This window comes from Marmota monax, unplaced genomic scaffold, assembly GCF_021218885.2.
Source record: "Marmota monax isolate L192 unplaced genomic scaffold, Marmota_monax_Labrador192_F-V1.1 WCK01_AAM20220418_F8-fsc00067, whole genome shotgun sequence".
In the NCBI taxonomy this organism is placed as follows: Eukaryota; Metazoa; Chordata; class Mammalia; order Rodentia; family Sciuridae; genus Marmota; species Marmota monax.
In genome coordinates this window covers 9,186,079-9,202,966 of record NW_026695065.1, presented here as the reverse complement: position 1 = coordinate 9,202,966, position 16,888 = coordinate 9,186,079, and the positions used below count along the sequence as shown (strand labels likewise).

The 16,888-nt window shown below is 34.7% G+C and overlaps 1 protein-coding gene across 1 annotated transcript; it reads left to right on the top strand.

Annotated features, from left to right (window-relative positions):
- The first annotated feature begins 5,364 nt into the window (after nt 1-5,364).
- Nucleotides 5,365-11,125, top strand: LOC124081609 (zinc finger CCCH domain-containing protein 15-like). The gene is made up of 2 exons (XM_046427817.2): nt 5,365-6,475; nt 11,101-11,125. Exons 1-2 carry the CDS (start codon nt 5,442-5,444, stop codon nt 11,123-11,125), a joined length of 1,059 nt encoding a protein of 352 aa, XP_046283773.1. The 5' UTR covers nt 5,365-5,441.
- Nucleotides 11,126-16,888: the final 5,763 nt, after the last annotated feature.

Below are 16,888 nucleotides of genomic sequence, written 5' to 3'. Positions count from 1 at the left end.
CCAAGATTAAGGTGCTGGCAGATTGAGTATTTAGTTAGGTCTTACATTTTAGACTACCGCCTTTTCACTTTACATTCACATAGCAGGGAGAATAAGTTCTCTAGGTTCTCTTTTATAAAAGCTCTAATCACATTCATAGGGTTCTACCTTCATGCCATAACTTGAAAGTTTCCACATTCTAATACCGTCAACTTAGGAGTTAGAATTTGGACTTACAAATTTTTGAGAAATAAAAAATTCAGATCATGAATTTATGTTTATGTTAACCTTGCATGACTAATGCAAAATACCTGAGAAAAACAACTTAAATGAGCAAAGATATACTTTGGATGATGGTTTCAGAGGTTTTAGTCCATGATCGGCTGGCTTGGTTGCTTTTGGTATGAGGTGAGGCAAAACATCATGGCAGAAGGGCATAATGAAGGAAAGCTGCTTACTTCATGGCAGCAGAAGCAAAGAAAGAGGGAGAAAGCTGGTGGTTGGGGACAAACTATACCTTTTAAAGGTACAACCCCAGTTAAGAACTTCCTTCAACTAGACTCCACTTCCTAGAGTTCCACCACCTCATTCAATTATGAACCCACAAATGGATTAATTCATTGATGAGATGAGAGCCCTCATGGTCCAATCACTTCCCAAAAGTCCAACCTATGAAGAACAAGCTTCCAGCACATGAGCCTAAACCACAATGAAGGTATACAATAAACACCTACATTAAAAGAAAAATAAGATCTTAAATAAACAATTTGCATTATACCCCAAAAAGCTAGAAAGAGAAAAAGAAACTAAGCCCAAAGTTAGCAGAAAGAAAGGAATAATAAAGAGTAGAGCAGAAATAAATAAAATAGAAACTATAAAGACAGTAGAAAAACTCAATTAACTTGATTCTTTGAAAAGATAAGCAAAATTGACATATCTTTAGCTAGACTAAGAAAAGAAAGGAGACTCAAAGTAAAAAATAAAGAAGGGACATCACAACTTTTTACATTTAATAAAAAGGATCTTGGGGCTGGGCTTGTAGCTTAGCAGTATTGTACTTGCCTCACGTGTGTGAGGCACTGGATTTGATCCTCAGCACCACATAAAAATAAATAAACAAAAAACAAAGGTATTATGTCCATCTACAACTAAAATTTTTTTTAAAAAATTTAAGAGATGAATATGATCAAGTATGAGCCAACACACTGAATTACCTAAAATAAACAGAAAAATTCCTACCAAGAGTGAATTATTTTTTAAAAAAAAGTTTAAATAGACTTTTAACTAGTAAGGAAATTGGATCAATGCTCAAACATATTCCAACAGTGAAAAATCCAGGACAGATGGCTTCATTGCTGAATTTTACCAAACACTTAAGACAAAAGTAAAATCAATCCTTCCCAACTTCTTTCAAAATTTTTAAAAGATGGGAACACTCAGTCAGACAAAGATACCACAAAAAAGAAAATGAAAGGCATACATACTCATTGAGTATACATGAAAAAAATAATCCTCAGCAAAATATACCCAAATTTATCAACACATTAAAAGCATAACATACCATATTCAACTGGTATTTTTCCCTGAAATGTAAGATTGGTTCAACATACAGAAATCAATTAATGTGATGCACTGCATTAACAGAATGAGAATTTAAATCACATGATGATGTCAATACATGCAGCAAAAGCATTTAATGAAATCTTTCACTCTTCCATGATGAAACCTCTTAACAAACTAATTATAGAAGAATATTACCTCAGCCATGTATAAAAAGCCTAAAGCTAATGTCATACTCAGAAATTAATACTGAAAGTTTTTCCTCTCAGATCAGGAACAAAGCAAGTATCTGCTCTGGCTAATTAAGCTTAACATAGTACTGGAAGTCTTAGCCAGAGCATTTAAGCAAGAAAAACAACAAGAAGCATTAAACAGAAAAGAAAAAAACTTAAGTCTCTTTGTTTGCAGAGGATATCCCATTTATGAAAGCAAAATAAGAATAAAATAGGAATAAACTTAACTAAAGAGATAACACACTCATACATTGAAAGCTATAAAACATTGATAAAGGTAATTTTAAAAGATATAAAAGATGGAAATACATCCTCTGTTCATGTATTGAAATATTTCATATTGTTAAAATGTTCATAATAACCAAAGTTTTCTACAGATTGAATGTCATCTTCATAAAAAGCCAATGAATTTTATACAAATAGTGAAAACAATACTAAAATTTATATAGAATCACAAAAGACCCTGAATAGCCAAAACAATCTTGAAAAAGAAGAACAAAGCTGGAGGCACCATACCTCCTGGTTTCAAAATACTTTGTAATATTATAGTAACTAATAGAGTATAATACTGACATAAACACAGACATCAAATTATATACAAATGGAACAGAATAGAAAGTTCAGATATCAATTCATATTTTACAGTAGTCACCTGATCTTCAACAATGCTGCCAAGAATACACAATGGGAAAAGTACATTCTCTTCAACAAATGGAGTTGTGAAAGCTGTCTGTGTATATGTGAAAGGATGAAATTGGATACTTATGTTATATGGAAATTGTGTTATGTGAAATAACCCAGGACAAATATTTTATTATTCCACTTGTATAAGGTATCTAAAATATTCAAACTCATAAAATCAGAAAACAAAATGATAAAATTATGGTTATCAGGAGTTTGGGTGAGAGGAAAATGAGAGATAGCTAATCAAAATGCATAAAGTCTCAATTATGCAAGACAAACAAATTTTAGAGTTACGATATATACAATTTTGACCTATAGTTAATGATACTTTATTATACATTTAAAAACATACATATAAAAATATTTATAGTAGATCTCATGTTAAGTATTCTTATAAATATAAAAAAATTTAAAAAACATAAATAAAAAATGAAGGAAAACAAGATAAATTTGTGACTTTATTTTCAAAAACAAAACGATAAAAATACAATATCATTTAATGTTATATCAATGAATACAAATTGGCTATATTTATCAATTAATACAGAAGTCTTTCTGATTTTACCTAAAAAATAAGCAAAACAGAATAGATTTTTTATTTTATTTTTAGATATACATGACAGTAGAATGTATTTTGACATATTATACATACTTGGAGTACCACTTATCCTAATTATTATCCCATTCTTGTGTTTGAATATGATGTGGAGTTAAACAGGTTGTGTATTCACACATACACAAAGGAAAATTATGTACAATTAATTCTACTGTCTTTCCTATTCCCATCCCCCCTCCATTCTCTTCATCCCCATTTGTCTAATCCAAAGAACTTCTATTCCACCCACTTATTTTGTGTTAGCATCCACATATCAGAGAGAACATTTGGCCTTTAGTTTTCAGGGATTGGCTTATTTTACTTAGCATGACAGTCTCAAGTTCCATCCATTTACCATAAAATGCCATAATTTCATTCTTCTTTGTGGTTGAGTAATACCCATTGTGTATATATATCACATTTTCTTTATCCAGATGAATATCTGTTGAGGGGCACTTAGGTTAGTTCTGTCACATATCTATTGTGAACTGAGTGGCTATAAACATTGCTTTGGCTGCATCACTGTGGTATGCTGATTTTAAGACCTTTGGGGAAGTACTGAAGAGTGGGATAACTGGGTCAAATGGTGGTTACATTCCAAGTTTTCTGAGAAATCTCATAATGCACTACAGACTGGTTGCACCAATTTGCAGTCAACCAACAATGTACGAGTCTGCCTTTTAAAACTGAAGGTCTTATACAAGAAATACATATTTAAAAAGTGATCAAGAAAGATTGAAAATAAAAGGATAGACAAACTTATATCTGGGAAAAGGCAAACTAAAAGAAAGCATAGATCATGTTATTAATAGATAAAATAGCATTCAATTTTAATTGAGATGTAAGGAAGGAATCTAGATTGTAGGAAGATTATAAGGAAATCACTTGATAGATAAGTAGTAAAGATTATATACATATACTTGAGATGTTTAGACAAAAAGAGAATTTTAGCATTAACTTAATGATATAGCTTGACTAAGTGAAGAGTAATTTTAACAATTTGAGGACCCTTATCAAGTTATCCTTCCTTTCTTTTTTTCTTCCATCTTCCATCTCTCTTTTCTTCCCCTCTTTCCTTCATTTTCCAAGTATCTATTGAGTTTCAAATACATATCAAATATGGTTTTAGCCACTGGAAATGAGCAGTGAATATTCTTTACTAATTTACATTCTATTAGGGAAAGACTTCCACTAAAGATATAAACACATAGAATATATCCCAAGAGTAGATATAAGTGCCAAGGAGGAAAACATACTTAGGCAAGTAGAATAAAAGAATGCAGAGGATGTTGAAATTTTATATAGTGTGTCTAGGAAAGGCCTCATAAAGAAGGTAATATTTGAAACTGTGTGTGGTGGTGCATGCCTGTAATCCCAGGGGCTGGGGACGCTGAGGCAGAAGGATCAAAAATTCAAAGACAGACGCAGTAATGTATGGAGGCCCTAAGGAACTTAGTAACACTCTCTCAAAATTTTAAAAAAATAATAATAATATAAAAAGGACAGGGGATGTGGCTCAGTGGCTAAGTGTCCCTGGGTTTCAATCCCTTGTATTATAAAAAAAATTAAAAGTTAGCTTTTAGTTTGAGTGAAAAGGCAGTTGTTAAAGGATTATAAGGGAGAAGCAACAAAATCTAACATAATTTTCTCTTTTGAGGTAGGTAGAAGAGGAAAGAGAAAAAAAATCAGATTACTAATGAGAAAAGTCATAATTAAATTCCCATATTAATGAAGGACTTAAAGTTGAAGTTTATTTTTCTTTACACCTTTTCAAGCTATTTTACTTTTCTTACAAAATATGGAATATAGCACTTTTAAAATGCTCATTTTATAATGAGTTATTTACAACTGCTGAAAATACAATGGAGCAATTTAGGATATTTTTCAACCTTTAGTGTACATCAGAATTACCTCAAGGACTTGTTAAAACTTAGAGTTTCTGATTCTGTTCTTCTGTGGTAGGACCTGAGAATTTTAATTTCTTGCAACTTCTCTCTGGGCCGGGAGTCTGCTTTGAGATCCCCTGTCAAGATCACATAATGTGCACAGCCATTGCAGAGATGGTCTGAGAATTATTAGCATTTTTAGTAACCCTGTTGAGGCAAGGACCTGATGTTTTGACCCCTAGTATTTATTGCCTCTAAACTCTTACACCTTCATGATTGACATTGGACCTTTTCTTTGTTTATTCATCTACCACAAATTAATTGAAAATAGATAAGTATATTTTGAATACTTACTTCATATTTTTTAAGTCTGAGAGTGATGATTCTGCTTTCCGTGCACTGCGGCGGCGAAGGCGGCCTCGTCTTCCTCCTTCTGCCGTGTTGCCAGATCTCCCGAGGGTATCTATCCCCACTTAAGTCTGGCCAGTTACACCTGTCTCCGCAATGCCCCCCAAGAAACAGGCTGAGGCCGGGGGCAGCAAAAAGGCGGAGCAGAAAAAGAAGGAGAAGATTATTGAGGACAAAACTTTTGGTCTGAAGAATAAGAAAGGCGCAAAGCAACAGAAGTTTATCAAGGCTGTCACTCACCAAGTTAAATTTGGCCAGCAAAATCCACGTCAGGTAGCACAAAGTGAAGCTGAAAAGAAATTGAAGAAAGATGACAAAAAGAAAGAATTGCAGGAGCTGAATGAACTTTTCAAACCTGTAGTTGCTGCTCAAAAAATAAGCAAAGGTGCAGATCCCAAATCTGTGGTGTGTGCATTCTTCAAGCAAGGACAATGTACTAAAGGAGATAAGTGTAAGTTCTCTCATGACTTGACTTTGGAGAGAAAATGTGAGAAACGAAGTGTTTATATTGATGCAAGAGATGAAGAACTTGAAAAAGATACTATGGATAATTGGGATGAGAAAAAGCTGGAAGAAGTAGTGAACAAGAAGCACGGTGAGGCGGAAAAGAAAAAACCAAAAACTCAAATAGTGTGCAAGCATTTCCTTGAAGCTATTGAAAATAACAAGTATGGCTGGTTTTGGGTGTGCCCTGGAGGGGGTGATAATTGCATGTATCGTCATGCGCTACCTCCTGGATTTGTGTTGAAAAAGGATAAAAAGAAAGAAGAGAAAGAAGATGAAATATCATTAGAAGATCTAATTGAAAGAGAGCGTTCTGCCCTGGGTCCAAATGTTACCAAAATCACTCTAGAGTCTTTTCTTGCATGGAAGAAAAGAAAAAGACAAGAAAAGATTGACAAACTCGAACAAGATATGGAAAGAAGGAAAGCTGACTTCAAAGCAGGGAAAGCTCTCGTGATCAGTGGCCTGGAAGTGTTTGAATTTCGTCCTGAATTGGTCAATGATGACGATGAGGAAGCAGATGATACCCGTTACACTCAGGGAACAGGTGGTGATGAGGTTGATGATTCTGTGAGCGTAAATGACATAGATTTAAGCCTGTACGTCCCAAGACAAACTCTTCTCAAGTTCAAGAGTCTAATAGACCACCATACAATAATCATGGGAGACTTCAACACACCTCTATCACCACTGGACAGATCTTCCAAACAAAAGTTGAATAAGGAAACTATAGAACTCAATAACACAATTAATAACCTAGACTTAATTGACATATATAGAATATACCAACCAACATCAAGCAGTTACACTTTTTTCTCAGCAGCACATGGATCCTTCTCAAAAATAGATCATATATTATGTCACAGGGCAACTCTTAGACAATATAAAGGAGTAGAGATAATACCATACATCCTATCTGATCATAATGGAATGGAACTGAAAATCAATGATAAAAGAAGGAAGGAAAAAGCATACATCACTTGGAGAATGAACAATAGGTTACTGAACGATCAATGGGTTATAGAAGACATCAAGGAAGAAATTAAAAAATTCTTAGAGATTAATGAAAACACAGACACAACATATCGGAATCTATGGGACACATTGAAAGCAGTTCTAAGAGGAAAATTCATTGCTTGGAGTTCATTCCTTAAAAAAAGAAAAAATCAACAAATAAATGATCTCATACTTCATCTCAAAATCCTAGAAAAAGAAGAGCAAAACAACAGCAAAAGAAGTAGAAGGCAAGAAATAATTAAAATCAGAGCTGAAATTAATGAAATCGAAACAAAAGAAACAATTGAAAAAATTGACAAAACTAAAAGTTGGTTCTTTGAAAAAATAAACAAAATCGACAGACCCTTAGCCATGCTAGCGAAGAGAAGAAGAGAGAGAACTCAAATTACTAACATACGGGATGAAAGAGGCAATATCACAACAGACACTTCAGAAATACAGAAGATAATCAAAAATTATTTTGAATCCTTATACTCCAATACATTAGAAGATAGTGAAGGCATCGATAAATTTCTTAAGTCATATGATCTGCCCAGATTGAGTCAGGAGGATATAGACAACCTAAACAGACCAATATCAATTGAGGAAATAGAAGAAACCATCAAAAGACTACCAACTAAGAAAAGCCCAGGACCGGATGGGTATACAGCAGAGTTTTACAAAACCTTTAAAGAGGAACTAATACCAATACTTTTCAAGCTACTTCGGGAAATAGAAAAAGAGGGAGAACTTCCAAATTCATTCTACGAGGCCAACATCACCCTGATACCTAAACCAGACAAAGACACTTCAAAGAAAGAAAACTACAGACCAATATCTCTAATGAACCTAGATGCAAAAATCCTCAATAAAATTCTGGCCACTCGGATACAAAAACTTATCAAAAAAAATTGTGCACCATGATCAAGTAGGATTCATCCCTGGGATGCAAGGCTGGTTCAGTATACGGAAATCAATAAATGTTATTCACCACATCAATAGACTTAAAAATAAGAATCATATGATCATCTCGATAGATACGGAAAAAGCATTCGACAAAGTACAGCATCCCTTTATGTTCAAAACTCTAGAAGAACTAGGGATAACAGGAACATACGTCAATATTGTAAAAGCAATCTATGCTAAGCCTCAGGCTAGCATCATTCTGAATGGAGAAAAATTGAAGGCATTCCCTCTAAAATCTGGAACAAGACAGGGATGCCCTCTCTCACCACTTCTGTTCAACATAGTTCTCGAAACACTGGCCAGAGCAATTAGACAGACGAAAGAAATTAAAGGCATCAAAATAGGAAAAGAAGAACTTAAATTATCACTATTTGCAGATGACATGATTCTATACCTAGCAGACCCAAAAGGGTCTACAAAGAAACTATTAGAGCTAATAAATGAATTCAGCAAAGTGGCAGGATATAAAATCAACACGCATAAATCAAAGGCATTCCTGTATATCAGCGACAAAGCCTCTGAAATGGAAATGAGGACAACCACTCCATTCACAATATCTTCAAATAAAATAAAATACTTGGGAATCAACCTAACAAAAGAGGTGAAAGACTTATACAATGAAAACTACAGAACCCTAAAGAGAGAAATAGAAGAAAATCTCAGAAGATGGAAAAATATACCCTGTTCATGGATAGGCAGAACTAACATCATCAAAATGGCGATATTACCAAAAGTTCTCTATAGGTTTAATGCAATGCCAATCAAAATCCCAACGACATTTCTTGTAGAAATAGAGAAAGCAATCATGAAATTCATATGGAAAAACAAAAGACCCAGAATATCAAAAACAATGCTAAGCAGGAAGTGTGAATCAGGCGGTATAGCGATACCAGACTTCAAACTATACTACAGAGCAATAGTAACAAAAACAGCATGGTACTGGTACCAAAACAGGCAGGTGGACCAATGGTACAGAATAGAGGACACAGAAACCAATCCACAAAACTACAACTACCTTATATTTGATAAAGGGGCTAAAAGCATGCAATGCAGGAAGGATAGCATCTTCAACAAATGGTGCTGGGAAAACTGGAAATCCATATTCAACAAAATGAAACTGAATCCCTTTCTCTCGCCATGCACAAAAGTTAATTCAAAATGGATCAAGGAGCTTGATATCAAATCACAGACACGCCGTCTGATAGAAGAAAAAGTTGGCTACGATCTACATACTGTGGGGTCGGGCTCCAAATTCCTCAATAGGACACCCATAGCACAAAAGTTAATAACTAGAATCAACAAATGGGACTTACTCAAACTAAAAAGTTTTTCTCAGCAAAAGATACAATAAGAGAGGTAAATAGAGAGCCTACATCCTGGGAACAAATCTTTACTCCTCACACTTCAGATAGAGCCCTAATATCCAGAGTATACAAAGAACTCAAAAAATTAGACAATAAGAGAACAAACAACCCAATCAACAAATGGGCCAAGGACCTGAACAGACACTTCTCAGAGGAGGACATACAATCAATCAACAAGTACATGAAAAAATGCTCACCATCTCTAGCAGTCAGAGAAATGCAAATCAAAACCACCCTAAGATACCATCTCACTCCAGTTAGATTGGCAGCCATTATGAAGTCAAACAACAACAAGTGCTGGCGAGGATGTGGGGAAAAGGGTACACTTGTACATTGCTGGTGGGACTGCAAATTGGTGCAGCCAATTTGGAAAGCAGTATGGAGATTTCTTGGAAAGCTGGGAATGGAGCCACCATTTGACCCAGCTATTCCCCTTCTCGGTCTATTCCCTAAAGACCTAAAAAGAGCATGCTACAGGGACACTGCTACATGGATGTTCATAGCAGCAAAATTCACAATAGCTACACTGTGGAACCAACCTAGATGCCCTTCAATAGATGAATGGATAAAAAAAATGTGGCATTTATACACAATGGAGTATTACTCTGCATTAAAAAATGACAAAATCATAGAATTTACAGGGAAATGGATGGCATTAGAGCAGATTATGCTAAGTGAAGCTAGCCAATCCCTAAAAAAACAAATGCCAAATGTCTTCTTTGATATAAGGAGAGTAACTAAGAACAGAGTAGGGTCGAAGAGCATGAGAAGAAGATTAACATTAAACAGGGATGAGAGTTGGGAGGGAAAGGGAGAGAGAAGGGAAAATGCATGGAAATGGAAGGAGACCCTCAGAGTTATACAAAAGTACATACAAGAGGAAGTGATGGGAAGGGGAAAAATAATATAAGGGGGACAAACGAATCTCAGTAGAGGGAGCAGAGAGAGAAGAGGGGAGGGGAGGGGAGGGGAGGGGAGGGGAGGGGAGGGGGGATAGTAGAGGATAGGAAAGGCAGCAGAATACAACAGACACTAGTATGGCAATATGTAAATCAATGGATGTGTAACTGATGTGATTCTGCAATCTGTGTATGGGGTGAAGGTGGGAGCTCATAACCCACTTGAATCAAATTGTGAAATATGATATATCAAGAACTATGTAATGTTTTGAACAGCCAACAATAAAAAATTAAAAAAAAAAAGAGAGTGATGATTCTGAATTTTTGAAGAGGTCAAAACATTTTGCTACTAAGCCAAATATATTCATAATACAACATGTTTAAACCAGCTAATTCTTATTATTATTAAATTATAGTTTTCCATTGTTTTTCTGACTTTTTAGAAATTATTTATAGGATTCCACTTTTATCATTATTACAAAAAGGAAACATACAATTCTGAATTCTGAAAAGGAAACATACAATAAAGGCTTACATGAAATGTCATCCTGAGCAGTTATTAATTTGGTTTGTTTTTACTAGTTTCTTTTTTTTAGAATAAAAAGTGTAAGAAAACAAATAAACCTGTCCAAAGGGCATTAGTGTGATTTTAGAAACAATGAGCCAGGAAATAGTGACTATTACTGTAATGCTAACTATAGTGAATGGAAATGATACGCTAAAGTTCTCACAAATTGAGGAATTTTCATAATTTTTTTTTTTGCTATCAGCAAGGTGAATAGTAAATGCATTTGGTATTGCTGAATTTTCAGAATCTATTATTGTTAAGGGACATTTCCTCAGTTTTGTGGCTTTACAGATTTTCAGTCAAGCAGTGGGTTTCACATGTTAATTTGATACTTAGAAGATCTTGGAGCAAGTGAGAAGCAAAGACACAAACAGTAAAAATAAATGTGGAGATGAGGAGGTAACATTTTTTAAAGATAGCATTAAAAAGATTTTGAGTTTCTCAATTTCTTCCTGTAGAAAAAAAGAAACTGTTGGCAATTGACCTGATATGCCCTAAACATGAAAGATAAGTATATGTAGTTATATTACATTTATATTTCCAAATCCCAAAGAAAACATAAGACACAATAGATCATTTAGACTCAGAATAAGTGATTCATTAAATCTGTCGGTTTGGTGAAAGATGGTTTCAGGATATAAGGTGCTTGTGAATCTGTATTTAATATGAAAGGGGATAAATCAGTTGGGCTTAGATTATTCAAAAGTGCTTTATTTTAAAATTATACTTTGGGGAACATTTAGGTTTTCATATCTTGTTTAAGTTTGAGAAGCTTTCATAAAGAAATTGCACAGTTGATTTGTTTATATATTTATTCCTGGTCTCTTTATATATACCTTTATTTGTGCACTTCTAAAAGTATATTGATTACTTTAAATGTGGAATTTTCTCAACACATACAGAGATAATTTTAAACATCAGAGAGAGATTATTTTAAACTGTTTATGTTTTATCTATTCCTCATCAAAATAATTATGGCACATATAAATTCTAAATTTTACTATTACTGATGAGAAATAGTTTGTTTTACAAATTAAAGTGATTTTATAATTAATCAAAAGATCTTTATATTCATTGAGAAATTTGAGATGTTCTTCAATATGAGTATTACTACTAAATTCTGAAATTATTACAAATATCTGGGGTGAAACACTTAAAATTGCCTTTATTCTTTATATTTTCCTCTGTTTTACCCACAGCAAGCACCACTAAAAAACCAATAGTTATTGGATAAAAATTACACCTTACTGAATGCCAACCTAAATTATTTAAATTCATAGTTGATTTTTTCCCTGGTTGAATTTTGTCAAAATAGGAAAGCTCATCATTCCCAAATGAAGGAATACTGGTTAAGAGTAATTTTGTCCTTGTGCTCCCTATTAAGGATTCCAATTTAAGAAAAATTATTTCTCATGATACTTTAAATAGATCACCACAAGTACAATGATCTTAGTTGGTGCCATATGAGTGAGCTCATCTTCTGGAAAAGAGAAGATATACTAAGAAAAATATACTTCATTTGATTAAACATTTTTTCCCTTAAGATATCAAAAATTTTTCAAATCACAAGTGATAGGGGACAGACAGACATGAGTAGTGGGAACATGATGTTGAGAGAATAATTCTATAAAATAGGCCCATCATACTGACTCCCACAGGCTTTCACATTTAAAAATTAATTTACCTGCAGCCCTCTTGTAACAGGACATGTTACATTCCTCTGCAAACAATCTGTTATCTACAGGGAGAAATCTAAGCCTCAAATGTCCAAGAAGATCCTGAAGTGGGGGAATTTTGTAATGCTTACATAGACCAGATCCCAGAACTCAGGGAGATAAAAATAACCCTCCTAACCATAAAATCTTCAAGAACCGGTTCCAATTAGAACTGGTCAGCATGGGACAAAGTGAGCTAGAGAGGTCATGGAAGTAGGGACTTGAAAGTCTGATGTTATCCTGCTGTCAGTCAAAAGTCAAAAGTTGGGCATGAGTGGGAATCTCTGAAAACTTTCCTGGAATCCTCAGTAAAACTGGCAGGCAGGATCCACTCTCTGAAAAGACCCACACTCTCCCTTGAGAGAATTCCTTTTTCTTCTTTTCTATCTTTTCTAATAAACACATGTCTATTACTCTGAGTGACAGGTCTGAATTTTCTGGACTGATAACAAGAATTGGGGTTTGAAGTGGGTTCTCCATGCTGCCTCCATTTCATGGTAAGCCCCAGCCCTACAACAACAAGGAATTACATTATTATTCTAATAATTTACAATGGAAACTTTTGTGTCATGCAAATGTTAAAAATGGTCCTGCTGGGTTTTACTACAGTGCTACATTTATATCCATTGTCACAACCCAAAAGAGTTTATCAAGGATTTTCAATCTGGTCTTTTTCATTAAATAGGCACAGTCACAAAAGCGAAATTAAAATATCAACTGATTATTTTAGGAATGTCAGAGAAGTATTCACAAAAAATCCTTTGTAAATATGAAATGCCTAGGATCTACAATTGCATTGAATATGGAATAAAAAATAGGTAAAATACACATTGAAAAAAAATGAACACATCTTCATTCAGCCACTAACAAATGTGGGTTATTGAATAAGAAAAGAAAATTCTGTTAATGGAGCTGTGCAAATCCATTTCTAAGAATGAGTAGGGGCATCACAAGTCTGCTGGTGGTGAATTAGTAAAGAGTAGCAGCCCTGATAGACATGAGATGGATAAAACATAAAACTATTGTTTTTAAACAAGAACACCAGGATGGAAAATTCCTGTCTGGAAGCCATGCTCACTGATATAGTTTTACTATTAGGGGACAGACATTTGTGAGTGGTGGGAATATGAGATTAAGGGAATAATTCTATAAATGGGCCCGCTGTGATGACCCCCACATGCTTTCTGTTCCAAGAAGAAATTTACCTGAATCCCTGCCTGTCCTAAGTGGGCAGGATGTGTCACATTCCTTAGCAAACTACCTGTTATCTGCAGGAGAAATGCAAGCCCTAGATAACAAGGATGGGAGGAACCCAGGAGACTTTTGTGACCAGATGCTGAAACTCAAAGAGATAAGGATAATTCCTCCTAACAATAAAGTCTATAAGAATGTACAGTTAAGAATTCAATAAACACATTCCTGCTATTCTGAGTGACATGGCATGGAAACTTTCTGACTTGATTGCATGAATTGGGGTTTGAAGGGTGGGTCTTCATGCTGCCTCAGTTTCCCAGAAGGTCCCAGCTCTGTAACATTCCCACTGCTTCTCATCTTCTTCTTTTCTTTATTTTTATGAAGGGGTGGTAGATCAGTCCAAAAGAAGTGTAGGGTCTTAAAAAACATTCATACAGCATATAATATGTGTGCTTTACAAATATTAACTTGTCAAATCCTTGTAACAACACTATAAACTGACTACTATTATTTTTATCATTTTATAGGTGAGGAAACAGAACTAAGAGATTAAAAAAATTGCTGATGCCCGAGTTGAATAAAAACCTGCTGGATTTCAGAGAACATGCTGTTAACCACTAAGGAATATTGGTTTTTTTTTACATTCTAACCTACCCTTCCTCGACTGTATAAGCCAGAGTCAGGGCAAGATAATGCAAAGAACATTTAGTTAAGGGAACCTTAACTAAGAAGAAATAATAATACCAGGAAAATTTAGATGTAACCAATGAAATCATTGACTCTACAACATAGACGTCAAGTTAGGGACTTGATCATTGTTTTGGGAAAGAAGATGTGCCAATAGAATTCTGATCCTCTTAAGCCTTTTACAGAAATCTCACCCAGAAACTTCTGCTTCCATTTCACCATTTAAACATGACCCTCATGACCATTACTAATTGGAAGTTGACTAAAAAATAAAAGAGATCTATATTAGGTTGGACTCAATGAAAACTATTTTAAAATAATAATAATTCACTAGGAAAGCAAAAAAAAAAACATTCACACACAGAGATTTCATTACAGCAACATTTAAAAGGGCAAAATATGGGAAGAAAGCAATAATGAAATATTAATGAGTTAGTACACACTGTAAGTATAAAATATTAGCAGTGGATTTCCCAGGATAATGAAAAAGTGGGTGATTTTCAAGTTTTTGTTTTGTTTTGTTATTGGTACATTATAATTATATAAAATATTGGGATACATTTATACATGCACATAACTTAATTTGGTCCATTTCTTTCCCTCTCCTTTCCACTCCTCCTTCCACTCTCCAATCCCCATCTTCAACTCTACATGACTTCCTCTATTTTCATGAAATCCATTTTTTCTATTTTCTTTCTTCTCATCATATGAAAGAAAGCATTTGTCCCTTGAATTTCTGAGAGTTATTTCACTTAACATTCTGTTTCCTTCAAATGACAAAATTTTATTCTCCTTTACAGCTGAGTAAAATTCCATTGTGCTTATATGCTACATTTTCTTTATATATTCACCTGTTGACAGACACCCAGACTGGTTCCATAACTTGGCTATTGTAAACTGTGCTGAAGTAAACATGGGAATGCATGTATCTCTATAATACATTTACTTTAGTTCCTTTGTATAAATACTAAGGAATGGTATAGATAGGTAATATTGTGGTTCTTTTGCTAGCATTTTGAGGAAACTCCAGCCTACTTTCCAGAGTGGTTGTATTAATTTGTAGTCCCACCAACAATGTATGAATGTTATTTTTCCTCATATCCTCACCAACATTTTATTATTTGTATTCTTGATGATTGCCATTCTTACTGAAGTGAGATGAAATTTCAGTGTAGTGTTGATTTGCATTTCCCTCTTTGCTAAGGATGTTGAACATTTTTTTTTCCACATATGTGACACCCATTTGTATTTCTTCTTTTGAGAAGTATCTGCTTAGGTGACTTTCAATTTTTTTAGGTATAGTAATCTGAATTTATAATGAGTACTATACATTTGCAGACTTTTTCAAACAAAATAAAATTTGAAAGCATAAAAAATACCTTGACCTGGACCAAGAAAGAAAACAAGATTTATTTGATTAAGACAGCATCCCTCTCTAAGGCAGAAAATACATAAAGAAACTAGGCTTCATAAAAATAAAGAACAAGAGCAATTCAAAATATCTCAGTAACTTCTGCACCATTTCTCCAGGGTACTTCCATATGATCCCTTAGTTCTGATTACCCTAGTATTTGCATGTCATTACTCAAAAACCAAATTCTTACCAGGTGCAGTGCCACACTTCTCTAATCCCAGTGACTCAGGAGGCTGAGGCAGGAGGATTATAAGTTTGAAGCCAGCCTCAGCAACTTAGCAAGGCCCTAAGGAAATTAGCAAGATCCTGTCACAAAATAAAAAATAAAAAGGGCTGGGGATATGTCTCAGAGGTTAAGCAACCCATGAGTTCAATTACTGGTATCAAAAAAAAAAAAGAAAAGAAAAGAAAATTCTCTGAAGAAAAATCTGCAAAGCCTAGATTGGATCACATACCCACCCTGTCACCAGGGTAACAGAGACCTAAAAAGAGTCATCCTGTTACAGGGCTGGGTCCTTTTAGGAAACTGAGGCAATGCAAACCCCTCCCATGCCCCAATTCTTGTGATCAAGTCAGAAAGATTTTAGACATTTTACTCAGAGTAAACTCAGGCATGAGTTTATTATAAGGGATACGAAAAGGTAAAAGATACACTCTCAAAAGAGAGAGTGGGTCTTCTCAGAGAGGAGAGGGACAGAGTGCCTCACCTACACTCCAGCTTTATTGGTGGTCCCAGAGAAGTTTCTACAGAATCCCACCCATGTCCACCTCATGACTTTTGACTGATAGCAAGATGACCTCAGATTATCAGGTATCTATTGCCATGACCATTCTAGGTCACTTTGGCCCATGTTGACCAGTTCTAATCGGAACCTGTCCTCACAGATTTTATGGTTCAGAAGAATTGTCTGTATCCCTCTGCATTCTGGGATCTGCCCTTTGTAAGGGTAACAAATTTTCCCCACTTCAGAGTAAATATTCGTCTTCTTATGGAAATTTGAGGCTTGAATTTCCCCTGTAGATAGCAGATTGTTTGTTGAGGAACATACCATGTCCTGAGGACTTTAAGCAAGACTGCAGGTAAATTGCTTCTTTAAATGGGAAAGCACATGGGGGTCAGCACAGTGGACCCACTTTATAGAATTATTCTCCTAACCTTGTTTTCACCATTCACATCTGTCTGTCCCTTTTCAGTGCAAACAGATTATATGGAGTGGTGAAAGGACTATTTATCAA